We start from the raw sequence: 13,468 nt of genomic DNA, 5'->3' as shown, positions 1-13,468 counted from the left end.
CCAGTGTCTGGTCTAGCGCGTCAGCTACTGCTTAGCAATGGTGTTTAGTCCCAGGGTCCTTAGCTTAATGATGAGCTTGGAGGGTACAATGGTGTTGAACGCTGAGCTACAGTCAATGAACAGCATTCAGACGTAGCTATTCCTTTTGTCCAGGTGGGAAAGGGCAGTGTGCAGTGTCATGGCGATTGCATCGTCTGTGGATCTATTGAGGTGGAAAGCAAATTGAAGTGGGTCTAAGGTGTCAGGTAAGGTAGAAGTAATATGATCTTTAACTAGTCTCTCAAAGCACTTTATGATGAGAGAAGTGAGGGCTACGGGGCGATTAGTCATTTAGTTCAGTTTCCTTTGCTTTCTTGGGTACAGGAACTTTGGAGGACATCTTGAAGCAGTTGGGGACAGCAGACTGGGATAGGGAGAAATTGAATATGTCTGTAAACACTCCAGCCAGCTGGTCTGCACAAGTGAGAACTCAGAAATCTCTAACCCCACCCCCCACATCAGTGGGTTCAAAACAATTGGGAATTTAGGGTAAAAACAAGCTCTGATTACAGATAATCGTGAATGAATCTTTAATAATGATGAGTGAGAAAGTTAGAGACACACAAATAGCATACCCCTCCAAAAATGCAGCCCTCCCCTGTTGTCATGGTGAGATGTTAGCATGTCTTGGGGGTATATTTGTGTGTCTAACTTTCTCACTCAACATTATTCACGATTCATTCAGGATTATCTGTAATTATGGTAGCATCCACTTTAATGTAGAAGTGTTTAGAAACATAGAATCTTCTTAAAAGTGACTCCAAAATAACACAACACATTATTTACCATTAATTTATATTGGACACAAAATAATCTGAAACACAACCAAAACAAAAAGCAAATGCATCCAACCAATTTGTAGAGTCATAAACTTGATGTTTGTTGTGTGTATTCATTGTGTGCAATGCATATAGGACCAAATACTTAACCTATTACTACATTAATACACATACAACCCTTAAACAAAAATATTGCAGTTTTGAAACTGCAGTAAAAGTACGGTAACGGCAGTCGACTGTGGTATTTTGGACGCAGTAATTGCAGAAAAACTGCAGTTCAGTTATACTGCACCGAAACTGCAGTTACATTGCAAAACTACTGCAGTAAAAACAGTGTTATTTTGGATGCAGCATCTCAGACTGGCCAATAAAAAGAAAAGATTAAGATGGGCAAAAGAACACAAGACACTGGACAGAGATATGGCTTTTTCTTTGCAACTCTGCCTAGAAGGCCCGCATCTCGGAGTCGCCTCTTCACTGTTTTACGTTGAGACTGGTGTTTTGCGGGGTACTACTTAATGAAGCTGCCAGTTGAGGATCCTTTTCCTGTCAAAATGTAACAAGTACTTTTTTGTGTCAGTGAAAATGTATAGAGTAAAAAGTACATTATTTCCTTTAGGAATGTAGTGAAGTAAAAGTTTGAAAAAATATAAATAGTAAAGTAAAATACAGATACGCAACAAACAAAAAAAACTTAAGTAGTACTTTAAAGTATTTGTACTTAAGTACTTTACACCACTGCTGTAGACAACTGGGAACTCTGGAAACAAACTAGATCAAATCACAACGCCAGTGATCTTCACGTCGAAAAGTCGAAGCTCCAGAAAGATGGACGAAATTTCCGACTTGGAATTCCCGAGTTGGATGACCGTTCAAAATATTTTTCTCAGTCGGGGCTTGTTTTTATATATATATATATTTGAGAGTTTGTATGTCCTGAATGCACTGAAGTCGGAAGTCGAGGATTTCCGAGTTCCCAGTTTGCTGTTTTGAATAGGGCATAGCCGTCCAACATTCGTGCATTTGCTATGTCCTGTTATCAACAGTATATGCACAAATATAAATATACTATAATAATTAGGCTATACATTCTGACACTATTGAATTAAAATGTTATTTTTTTAAACGAGCCATTTACCATCTTTGGTGACAATGACTACTAAATAAAAGAAAATCAAAATGGGGCGCGTATGGAAAGCGTCATCATATAGAACGTCATCAGTAAGTAACCGTAAACGACATAATAAACGATTCGGAGTAGGCAATCCATCGGTCCTATCTGTGACTTGTCATGCTAACATGATGTGCAACACTATCTTTTTGACCCGAGACATTTCCACCAATCGTTGAATACTTTCTGGATGTTTATTATCTAGATATCGGCTTTACATATAAAGTATATTTTTAGTTGGTGTAAGCTATCAAACGATCTACTTCGCGACCTTTGCTTAATATCTACAGTACTGTAGTTGACGTTAGTGCTACCAGAAAATGTTCACCGGCATATAAGATAGTTAACTAGACCGCTCAATAGATAGTCAGCAAAGTTGCAAAATATACATATCGCGTTTAATTATCTCCGGAAAGTTACTAACGGTCGTTATTCTTTGCTTATTTACTTTAAATAATTGGGGATAATATATCAACAGCTCAAAACAAGAGTGATGGTGCTTCCCTTGGTGAATCTTTGTGCCAAAGAGGTTGTGAGTGATCACAGTTCCTCTCCGGGTTGGCTTGGTTGTGTACCCAGGGAACTGTACAGACCGCTTCTGGAGGCTGCCTTCACCAACTGCCGCCCGCTGGCTGTCGGGGAATTGGTGCAGCGATGGCCCGAGCGGACTCTGCGGGCTGGCGGCCGGAGGCAGGGGCAGAGTCCTCCAAATCGACTCTGTGTCCAGGCTCTTTTGCTCGCGGTGGTCAGAGGGTTGTCGGACAGAAGGTAACACACAATCAATCTTTGTTAGTTTACTTCTCTGAAACAACATTATCCAGCGATGTTAATGAGGTTTTTAATAATGGAAACAAAATACTTTTTAATAGTAAGATCAATCGACAACTTCACAGCCTACAATCTCCCAATGTCATAGAGGTAGCTCACATCAAAGATGGCATACATCCATGGGCACCAGACAATCTTTGTCCATGTTATCACTATTTTATTCCTAGGTGTGCTCTCGAGGTGCTGGACCTATGTGGGCTGCAGTGTGAGGAGGGAGGAGTGGGAGACCCAATGGGTGGTTGGTCACTGACCGTGGCCCTCAGCACCATGGTTGTACAGGCCAGGGCTGCAGCTCAGAAGGCCCTCGGGAGAGAGGGGGAACGGGAAAGGAAGAGAGTGCTGGCCATTGAAAGGGAGAGAGACGTGGTCAAACGAGAAAGAGGAGGAGGGTTACAGGAAGGAGAGGGAGGCGGGCTGCTGGTGGAGTCTGTGAGAAAAGAGAAAGAGGAGACATCGGGGTGTCTGCGGGAGGACCAGCAGGTGAAGGGGGTGAGGAGGAGGATGGAGATGGAGAGGAGAAAGGAGAGTGCAGCAGTGGCAGGTGGCAAGGGGGAGGCAGACTCTGAGGTAGACAGCGAGGTGGTGGTGTGTGTGAGGGCTGACCTCTTTGTGAATGCCCGCTCCTGGGAGCGTGTGCGCGCAGCCCTGGGTACGACAGGCCCCCTCAAGTTACAGTGCAGGTATGTCCGTGTGGAGGAGCTCTCTGTCTCCAGCATCGGATCTCTGCTAGACCTCCTACCCCGTCATGTCCTCCTGGGAGTGGACATCCGCTACAGCTGCCTGGGGGTGGCCGGCCTGGCTCTCCTCCTCCCTCAGCTCTCCATGTTCCCCATGCTGTGCTCCTTGCGCCTGCACTATTGCAACCTGGACATCCGCAGAGACATGGCTGGCCAGGAGGGGGCAATGAAGGACATGTCCCAGGGGCTGGGGAAGCTCAGTCAGCTGCGCCGCCTCAGCCTCACTGCCCTCCGGCTGCCTGGACACCTCCGCATGCTGCTCAGGTAGGACAAGCTCTCCATTGTCTCTAGCATGTGGTCTGTAAAGATGGAGGTTGTGTGTGCATATTCTCATGAACAGCTTGAACTGTGTCTCATGTATTTGTTCCCTCTCCCACTTGTTCCCCATCCTCCTACTTGTTCCCTGTTCCCTAGCTCTTTCCCTCAGCCGCTGGAGGTGCTGGAGCTTCCCTACCTGAGCCTAACCCCCGCCGACCTCTCCTATCTATCCTGCAGCCCGCACGCCTCCTCACTGCAGCAATTGGACCTGAGTGAGAACAGGCTGGATGAGTTGGCGTTGCCCTCGGTGCGTCGCCTCCTCTCCCAGGCGTCCAGCTGCCTCATGCAACTTTCCCTGAGTGGCTGTGGTCTCACCGACGGCCTGTTGGCGGCAATGCTCCCGTCGCTCAGCTGCTGCCGGGGCCTGAAGAGCCTAGGCCTCGCCTTGAACCCGCTCTCCATGGCCGGGCTCCTGGACCTGGTGAGGACGGCGGTCAGGATGCCCTCCCTCCGACAGCTTCTGTACCCCAATCCCCTGGAGGACTACCAGCCTGGGCTGCCCCCCATGCCCTCCAGTGCCCAGCTGCTGGACTGGCCCTTGGATGAGCTGGTGGAGGTCCACGAGGCCACCAGTCTCCAACTGGACAGGGTGGTGATGGAGAGTGGCCGCTCGGACCTGTTACTGACCTGCGACCTTCTCAACTACAATAAAGACTTGGTGGAGCAGTGAGGTCATTGGAAGAATGACCCCCTCCAATTTTAAAACCACATGACTGTACACGTGCCTGCCTACTGTCAATCATTCATAATAATTCGTCCTAAATTGTCAATGTTTTTATACCTCAGTATTGTTGGAAATGCTTTTTAAATATAGAACAGAAGCTGGTGAGGGGAGGACAGCTCACAAGTAATGGCTGGGATGGAACAGCATGTGTTTGAAACCGTTCCATTGATTCTGTTCCATTAATTCCTATGAGCCTGGTCTCCGATTTTAATGTCCCACCAGCCACTACAGGCAGAATAATTCTGATTACACTATTCAGTCATCTAGATTTGTGTTACGAACTGATTATTCAACCGTTTCAGAGGAGCATTAGGATCTTACAGAAAAACACACTTCAATGGGTGCTTACTAAAAAGCCAACTCAAATACGGTGTACTTATTTACTTATACAGTTGTTGGATACACTGTATGTCCGTTTGTGCCAAATGACGGGTAGGTTGGGTAGGTTATTGTATATTCTCAAAGTATAAGAAGTGGTAACAGTTCGGATAGAGAGAGATCATCAGCCCAGTCCCAATCCCACTGAGCTACGGTTACAGCTTTTACCCTACCGTCATGTGCCTTCCTGTCTGCCACCAGTGCCCGTGCAAGTCTGTTGTCCAGAAAGGGCAGTCTGAATGGTGGTTACACAGACCCCGATAATCCCTATCTAGTTTGTTTTTGGAAACCATTTAATCGTGTGATATGTTAACAGCTTATTGGAAATACAGCAATCTGATTATGAGTGCGTTAGACTTGTCTGTGTGTGGAAGGTGTCGGCTTTATAAGTGTGTTTAAAGCTTTATATGAATTGCGACGAGGTGGATATTTCTCATGAAAATTATATATATTTTCTATGGCATTATCTTCTCTGCTGAAGAAGTTTCTTTAGGGATAGATGGACATTTACTGGGTGGGTGTGGGGGGGGGGCTGGTCCAACTCATGGTGTCATAAAAAAAAATGCACCCCCCTCCCCAACATAAAAAAATATTTTCACAAGACACTCCCTTTGCACTGTAAAGTAAATGTAATAGCCTCCTCCCTCTTAGAATTGACTAAAAATGATGTTTATGACCAAAAATGACTATAACTGTAGCGACCCTGTGTTTATGAACGTGGATATCGACCTTGTCACTTCAGCATGCTTTTGTAGCAGGCCCACGGGCCAGAAGGCTAATGGGTTCGCCGACCACCACAGGCGAGCTCACTCTCCCTGCCTGTTTCATTACACTATGATCAGAGCCAACTGCAGTCAATGCTTAGCTAGGGGTAATCAGATGTTCACCATTTTGATGCTGTATTTATAAATATATAAAATACATGCATTGAATTTTCCACCAACAGGTGTCTGTGCCAATGCACCACACAACCAATAAACAAAGCATACTGACTTCATGCACTTCAATAGCATGGTTTGTGTTTTCACCACAATAAATAGCCTGTCAATTTTGACAAACAGAAATACATCCCTCTCTACCTTGTAGGCTTAACCAGTATAAAAGGCTTGGCTTGACAATCTCCGAATGTCATTAAACTTTTTGGTGTTTTGTAACAGATGTCTCTTTCCATTTGTCAATTGGCTGCTGCACAGTTTGGATTGATTGATTTTTGTCAGTAAAAGAAATACATATATACATAATTTTTATTTCTATTGTGGTGCCTATTTTTAACATACAGTTGCAGTCTGAAGTTTATATACACTTAGGTTGGAGTTATTAAAACTCGTTTTTCAACCACTCCACACATTTCTTGTTAACAAACTATAGTTTAGGACATCTACATTGTGCATGACAAGTCATTTTACAGACAGATTATTTCACTTATAATTCATTGTATTCCAGTAGGTCAGAAGTGTACATACACTAAGTTGACTGCCTTTTATCAGCTTGGAAAATTCCAGAAAAGGATGTCATGGCTTTAGAAGTTTCTGATAGGTTAATTGACATCATTTGAGTCAATTGGAGGTGTACCTGTGGATGTATTTCAAGGCCTACCTACAAACTCAGTGCCTCTTTGCTTGACATCATGGGAAAATCTAAATAAATCAGCCAAGACCTCAGAAAATAAATTGTAAACTTCCACAAGTCTGGTTCATCCTTGGGAGAAATTTCCAAATGCTTGAAGGTAGCACGTTCATCTGTACAAACAATAGTACGCAAGTACAAACACCATGGGACCACGCAGTCATCCTACCGCTCAGGAAGGAGACGCGTTCTGTCTCCTAGAGATGAAAGCACTATGATGCAAAAAGTGCAAATCAGTCCCAGAACAGCAGCAACGGACCTTGTGAAGATGCTGGAGGAAACAGGTACAACATTATCTATGTTCACGGTAAAACAAGTCCTATATCAACATAACCTGAAAGGCCGTTCAGCAAAGAAGAAGCCACTGCTCCAAAACCGCCCCAAAAAAGCCAGACTACGGTTTGCAACTGCACATGGGGACAAAGATCATACTTTTTGGAGGAATGTCCTCTGGTCTGATGAAACAAAAATATAACTGTTTTGCCATCATGACCATTGTTATGTTTGGAGGAAAAGGGGGGAGGCTTGCAAGCCAAAGAACACCATCCCAACCGTGAAGCACTGGGGTGGCAGCATAATGTTGTGGGGGTGCTTCACAAACTAGATGGCATCATGAGAAGGAAAATTATGTGGATATATTGAAGCAACATCAAGACATCAATCAGGAAGTTAAATCTTGGTCGCAAATGGGTCTTCCAAATGGACAATGACCACAAGCATACTTTGAAAGTTGTGGCAAAATGGCTTAAGGACAACAAAGTCAAGGTATTGGAGTGACCATCACAAAGCCCTGACCTCAATCCTGTAGGAAATATGTGGTCAGAAGTGAAAAAATGTGTGCAAGCAAGGAGGCCAACAAACGTGACTCAGTTACACCAGCTCTGTCAGGAGGAATGGGCCACAATTCACCCAACTGATTGTGGGAAGCTTGTGGAAGGCTACCCAAAACATTTGACCCAAGTTAAAAAATTTAAAGGCAATGCTACTGTAACCAATGTGAAATGGCTAGCTAGTTAGCGGGGTGCGCGCTAATAGCGTTTCAATCGGTGACGTCACTCCCTCTGAGACCTTGAAGTAGTTGTTTCACTTGCTCTGCAAGGGCTGTGGCTTTTCTGGAACGACGGGTAACGATGCTTCAAGGGTGGCTGTTGTCTGTGTGCAGAGGGTCCCTGGTTCAAGCCCAGGTAGGGGCAAGGAGAGGGACGGAAACTATACTGTTACACTCAATTGGTATTTGGTCATGTATGTAAACTTCTGACCCACTGGGAATGTGATGAAAGAAACAAAAGCTGAATGAAATAATTCTCTGTACTATCATTCTGACATTTCACATTCTTAAAATAAAGTGGTGATCGTAACTGACCTAAGATGGAATTTTTACTAGGATTAAATGTCAGGAATTGTGAAAAACTGAGTTTAAATGTATTTGGCTAAGGTGTATGTACACTTCTGACAAACTGTAAATACATATATAATTACATAGATTACAGAGATAGAGATAAAAAAAAATCTCAACCTCCAGATGAGTATGAGCGGGGAGTTCTTACAGGCTTGTTTCCATCCATTTGGTGACAAATTTTCATGCTTATATTCTAAAATCTTCATAAAAGCAATATGCTATTTCCGAGTTTTCTTTAGGAATCAATACACTAGGGATGTTGGCCAAATGGGCCACATTTACATGTCCTTAAAAACAGCTATAACATATTTTAGGCCACTTTCCTAAAATAATAATTGTCCACCTTCACAGTTCAGCTGTCATGAGATTTGAGCACTAAATGTATCAGGGCATTGCATGCATAGGCCAATAGGCTTAGGTGTCCACTGTATACAAAACATTAGGAGTTCAACAAGGGTTCTTCTAAGATCCTCAAAGTTCTTTGAAGAACCTCAGTGTTCTTGGCACTGAAAATTGCCCCCGAAAGGTTCTTCCAAGAACTCTATAGGAGGTGGGGTTCATCGAGGAGCCTCCTTAGTTGGAGAGGGTTCTTGCAGGAACCTAACTTCCCAGCTGAAACTTTTGGATTTTAATTTGAAAGGACAGCGGGTGCAGGCACTTTAAAGATCTCCTCAATTTAAGGTAAGGTTTGTCCCAGAAAATGGACACAATTCAATGGATTTCTATCAACAAAGAGGTAAGAATATGTAGGCTATAAGAATAGGGTAGCTGTATTGGGTGCAAATGACTGAACTGCTCACTTTTGTGTCTGTGTCTGCAGGTAAACAGACAAGGAGGCATACAATTGGTATTGGTATCTTTATGCAGATCACATTTACCATCCTGCATCCTTACCTCCCATAGGCCTCTACATTATGGACAAGGTATGTGTATGAAAAACATTAAACACGTTTTTTCATTCACATTTACCTCAAAAAACAAGGTATGAATACCATCATGTGCATGTTTTGGTCATCATCTGTATAATTGATTTTTTGGGGGATTGACAGACTTCACACTCCCTACACCTCTGATGGATATAATAGGAAACCTGTTTGATCACCATGCACTGCAAAATCATTCTGGCTATGGATACAGAGAACATCAGCACACCAGAGGACATACCCAAAATAATTGGGGCTCTGCTAGGAGTTTACCTCATATTTAGATTTTTTAATTCTGCTTTGTCAGAAAAATCATAATAAACACTGACAACTAAAATATTGTTATGCATATTATTATTATTATTATTATTATTATTATTTATTAATAATAGGGGAGGGGGGGTAGCTAAAAATATTACCACAGAATGTTCTTCAAAAGGAGGATCCATTAAAAGCGATTATTTGAAGAAGTTACAGGGGTTCTGTCACGTGTGCTTCCTCTCCGGCCTCTAGGCCACCAGGCTGCTCGTTAGGGCGCACACCTGTCACCAGCATTAGGCACATAATGACATTCACTTGGACTCCATCACCTCCTTGATTACCTGCCCATTATATGTCACTCCCTTTGGTTTCTTCCCCAGTCGTCATTGTTCCTGTTCTAGGTCGGTGCGTGGTTTCTTGTTTTGTTCTTTTATTTATTAAATATATTCACTACCTGAACTTGCTTTCCGACTTTCAGTGTACATCGTTACAGGTTCCCCCAATTTCATTTTGAAGAACCCCTAAAGGATACTCCATGAACCTTTTCTTTTTAGAGAGTATTAAATTAATATTTTAATATAAATAATATTTATATACAGTACCAGTCAAAAGTTTGGACACATCTACTCATTCAAGGGTTTTTCTTTATTTTCTATGCTGTAGAATAATAGTGAAGACATCAAAACTATGAAACAGCACATTGAATAATGTAGTAACCAAAAAAGTGTTAAACAAATCAAAATCTATTTTAGATTCTTCAAAGTAGCCACCCTTTGCCTTGATGACAGCTTTGCACACTCATGAGGTATTCACCTGGAATGCATTTAAATTAACAGGTGTACCTTTGTAGAATTAAAAGTACATTTGTGGAATTTCTTTCCTTAATGCGTTTGAGCCAATTAGTTGTGTTGTGACAAGGTAGGGTGGTATACAGAAGATAGCCCTATTTGGTCAAATACCAAGTCCATACTATGGCAAGAACAGCTCAAATAAGCTAAGAGAAATGACAGTCCATCATTACATTAAGACATGAAGGTTAGTCAATTTTTTAAAAGTGCAGTCGCAAAAAACATCAAGAGCTATGATGAGACTGGCTGTCATGAGGACCGCCACAGGAAAGGAAGACCCCGAGTTACCTCTGCTGCAGAGGATAAGTTCATTAGAGTTAACTGCACCTCAGATCACAGCCCAAAGAAACGCTTCACAGTATCAAATAACAGATACATCTCAACACCAACTGTTCAGAGGAGACTGTGTGAATCAGGCCTTCATGGTTGAATTGCTGAAAAAAAAACACTACTGAAGGACACCAATAACAAGAAGAGACTTGCTTGGGCCAAGAAACACGAGCAATGGACATTAGACAGGTGGAAATCTGTCCTTTGGTCTGATGGGTCCAAATTTGAGATTTTTGGTTTCAACCGCCGTGTCTTTGTGAGATGCAGAGTAGGTGAACGGATGATCTCCGCATGTGTGGTTCCCACTGTGAAGCATGGAGAAGGAGGTGTGATGGTGCTTTGCTGGTGACACTGTGATTTATTTCAAATTCAAGTCACACTTAACCAGCATGGCTACCACAGCATTCTGCAGCAATACGCCATCCCCATCTGATTTGCGCTTAGTGGGACTATCATTTGTTTTTCAACAGGACAATGACCCAACACAACTCCAGACTGTGTAAGGGCTATTTGACCAAGAAGGAGAGTGATGGAGTGCTGCATCAGATGACCTGGCCTCCACAATCAACCGACCTCAACCCAATTGAGATGGTTTGGGATGAGATGGACCGCAGAGTAAAGGAAAAGCAGCCAACAAGTGCTCAGCATATGTGGGAACCCCTTCAAGACTGTTGGAAAAGCATTCCAGGTGAAGCTGGTTGAGAGAAGACTAAGAGTGTGCAAAGCTGTTATCAAGGGATAGGGTGACTGTTTTGAAGAATCTAAAGTTTAAAATATATTTGGATTTGTTTAGCCCTTTTATGGTTACTACATGTACATGTATATACATATATATCTACATGTATATACAGTATATCACAAAAGTGAGTACACCCCTCACATTTTTGTAAATATATGAGTATAACTTTTCATGTGACAACACTGAAGAAATGACACTTTGCCACAATGTAAAGTAGTGAGTGTACAGCTTGTATAACAGTGTAAATTTGCCGTCCGCCCAAAATAACTTAACACACAGCCATTAATGTCTAAACCGCTGGCAACAAAAGTGAGTACACCCCTAAGTGAAAATGTCCAAATTGGGCCCAAAGTGTCAATATTTTGTGTGGCCACCATCATTTTCCAGCACTGCCTTAACCCTCTTGGGCATGGAGTTCACCAGAGCTTCACAGGTTGCCACTGGAGTCCTCTTCCACTCCTCCATGACGACATCACAGAGCTGGTGGATGTTAGAGACCTTGCACTCCTCCACCTTCCGTTTGAGGATACCTCACAGATGCTCAATAGGGTTTAGGTCTGGAGACATGCTTGGCCAGTCCATCACCTTTACCCTCAGCTTCTTTAGCAGGGCAGTGGTCACCATGGCGGTGTGTGTGGGGTCGCTATCAAATTGGAAAACTGCCCTGTCCAGTCTCCGAAGGGAGGGGATCATGCTCTGCTTCAGTATGGCACAGTAGATGTTGGCATTCATGGTTCCCTCAATGAACTGTAGCTCCCCAGTGCCGGCAGCACTCATGCAACCCCATACCATGACACTCCCACCACCATGCTTGACTGTAGGCAAGAAACACTTGTCTTTGTACTCCTAACCTGGTTGCCGCCACACACGCTTGACACCATCTGAACCAAATAAGTTTATCTTGGTCTCATCAGACCACAGGACATGGTTCCAGTAATCCATGTCCTTAGTCTGCTTGTCTTCAGCAAACTGTTTGCGGGCTTTCTCGTGCATCATATTTAGAAGAGGCTTCCTTCTGGGACGACAGCCATGCAGACCAATTTGATGCAGTGTACGGCGTATGGTCTGAACACTGACAGGCTGACCCCCCACCCCTTCAATCTCTGCAGCAATGCTGGCAGCACTCATACGTCTATTTCCCAAAGACAACCTCTGGATATGACGCTGAGCACTGTGCACTCAACTTCTTTGGTCGACCATGGCGAGGCCTGTTCTGAGTGGAACCTATCCAGTTAAACCGCTGTATGGTCTTGGCCACCGTGCTGCAGCTCAGTTTCAGGGTCTTGGCAATCTTTGTATAGTCCAGGCCATATTTATGTAGAGCAACAATTATTTTTTTCAGATCCTCAGAGAGTTCTTTGCCATGAGGTGCCATGTTGAGCGTCTAGTGACCAGTCAGTATGAGGGAGTGTGAGAGCGATGACACCAAATTTAACACACCTGCTCCCCATTCACACCTGAGACCTTGTAATGCTCAACTGTGAATGGTCCAAAAAAAGTGTAAAGGGAAGCCAATTTGGATTTGCTTTGATCACAGGGAAATATGTCATCGACAGAAACAACTTGAATTGTTGCATCTCGTTGTGTTGTTGTCCTCCAGTGACTAGTTAGCTTGCTAAAATTGTCCCTTTACTAAATTAGCCATGGATGGAGATAGGGATTTGGACTTCTGGTTTTACTTAATGCTCCATACTGGCCAATGATTATAACAGCGATTCTGATCCAACCATAAATTCATACATTGTGCCCCTGGCCTGAGAGGATGGAAGTTCAACATGTAGCTAGATGTAGAAAGCTAATGTTAACTCGCTAACGTTGCCCGTGAAAGGAAGTTAGGCTAGCGAGCAAGCATTTTATCCAGGTAGTCTAGGACAACAAAACATAAAAGTGTGTACTGTAAGACAGAGTCATGGACTGTTTCGTCAACATGAAAGAGAGGAGGATGGCATTGGTGTTTTTCTACAAGTAGCGTGAGTCAACATGTTTTTTCTACTTGCACGAACGCACACACACACACAAATCTGAACCATGGACAGCCACATCATATTTAGCTTACGTTGATTGGACTAAATTGTTTTCGGTATATTTTAGTTGTCACTGTATTAGACTAAGCATAGGTGATTTGATGATGTTGAAATGTTGAAGTTGAAATGGTGCTGGAATAGTGGAGGCAGCTCCTGTTTTCTTTGTGAGTTGCGGTAACTGTCACGCCCTGACCAATGAGCCCAGTAGGTCAATGAGCCCAGTTTGTTCGCCGAGGGGCTGGAGAGCCGTTCATGAATGAGTGTCTGCAGGCAAAAGTGAACCATGATGGTTCTTGCAAGTGTGGGGCTGCATTTCTGCAAATGGAGTTGAGGATTTGGTTAGA

At 43.4% G+C, this 13,468-nt stretch overlaps 1 protein-coding gene across 1 annotated transcript; it reads left to right on the top strand.

Annotated features, from left to right (window-relative positions):
- Window positions 1–2,074: 2,074 nt before the first annotated feature.
- si:ch73-174h16.4 (leucine-rich repeat-containing protein 14) lies at window positions 2,075–6,128 on the top strand. The gene is made up of 3 exons (XM_046355106.1): window positions 2,075–2,757; window positions 2,985–3,818; window positions 3,969–6,128. Exons 1-3 carry the CDS (start codon window positions 2,483–2,485, stop codon window positions 4,540–4,542), a joined length of 1,683 nt encoding a protein of 560 aa, XP_046211062.1. The 5' UTR covers window positions 2,075–2,482; the 3' UTR covers window positions 4,543–6,128.
- The last annotated feature ends 7,340 nt before the right edge of the window (window positions 6,129–13,468 follow it).

Source organism: Oncorhynchus gorbuscha, linkage group LG07 (assembly GCF_021184085.1).
Source record: "Oncorhynchus gorbuscha isolate QuinsamMale2020 ecotype Even-year linkage group LG07, OgorEven_v1.0, whole genome shotgun sequence".
NCBI lineage: Eukaryota > Metazoa > Chordata > Actinopteri > Salmoniformes > Salmonidae > Oncorhynchus > Oncorhynchus gorbuscha.
Note: the sequence above shows the minus strand (reverse complement) of the source record. Positions and strands in the feature narration are given on the sequence as shown.

Excerpts from the sequence above, each read along its gene's own strand:
- si:ch73-174h16.4 (XM_046355106.1), top strand. The coding sequence starts at position 2,483 with ATGGTGCTTCCCTTGGTGAATCTTTGTGCCAAAGAGGTTGTGAGTGAT. Across the intron at positions 2,758-2,984 it reads AGAGGGTTGTCGGACAGAAG|GTGTGCTCTCGAGGTGCTGG; the intron begins GTAACACACAAT and ends TTTTATTCCTAG. Across the intron at positions 3,819-3,968 it reads CACCTCCGCATGCTGCTCAG|CTCTTTCCCTCAGCCGCTGG; the intron begins GTAGGACAAGCT and ends CCTGTTCCCTAG.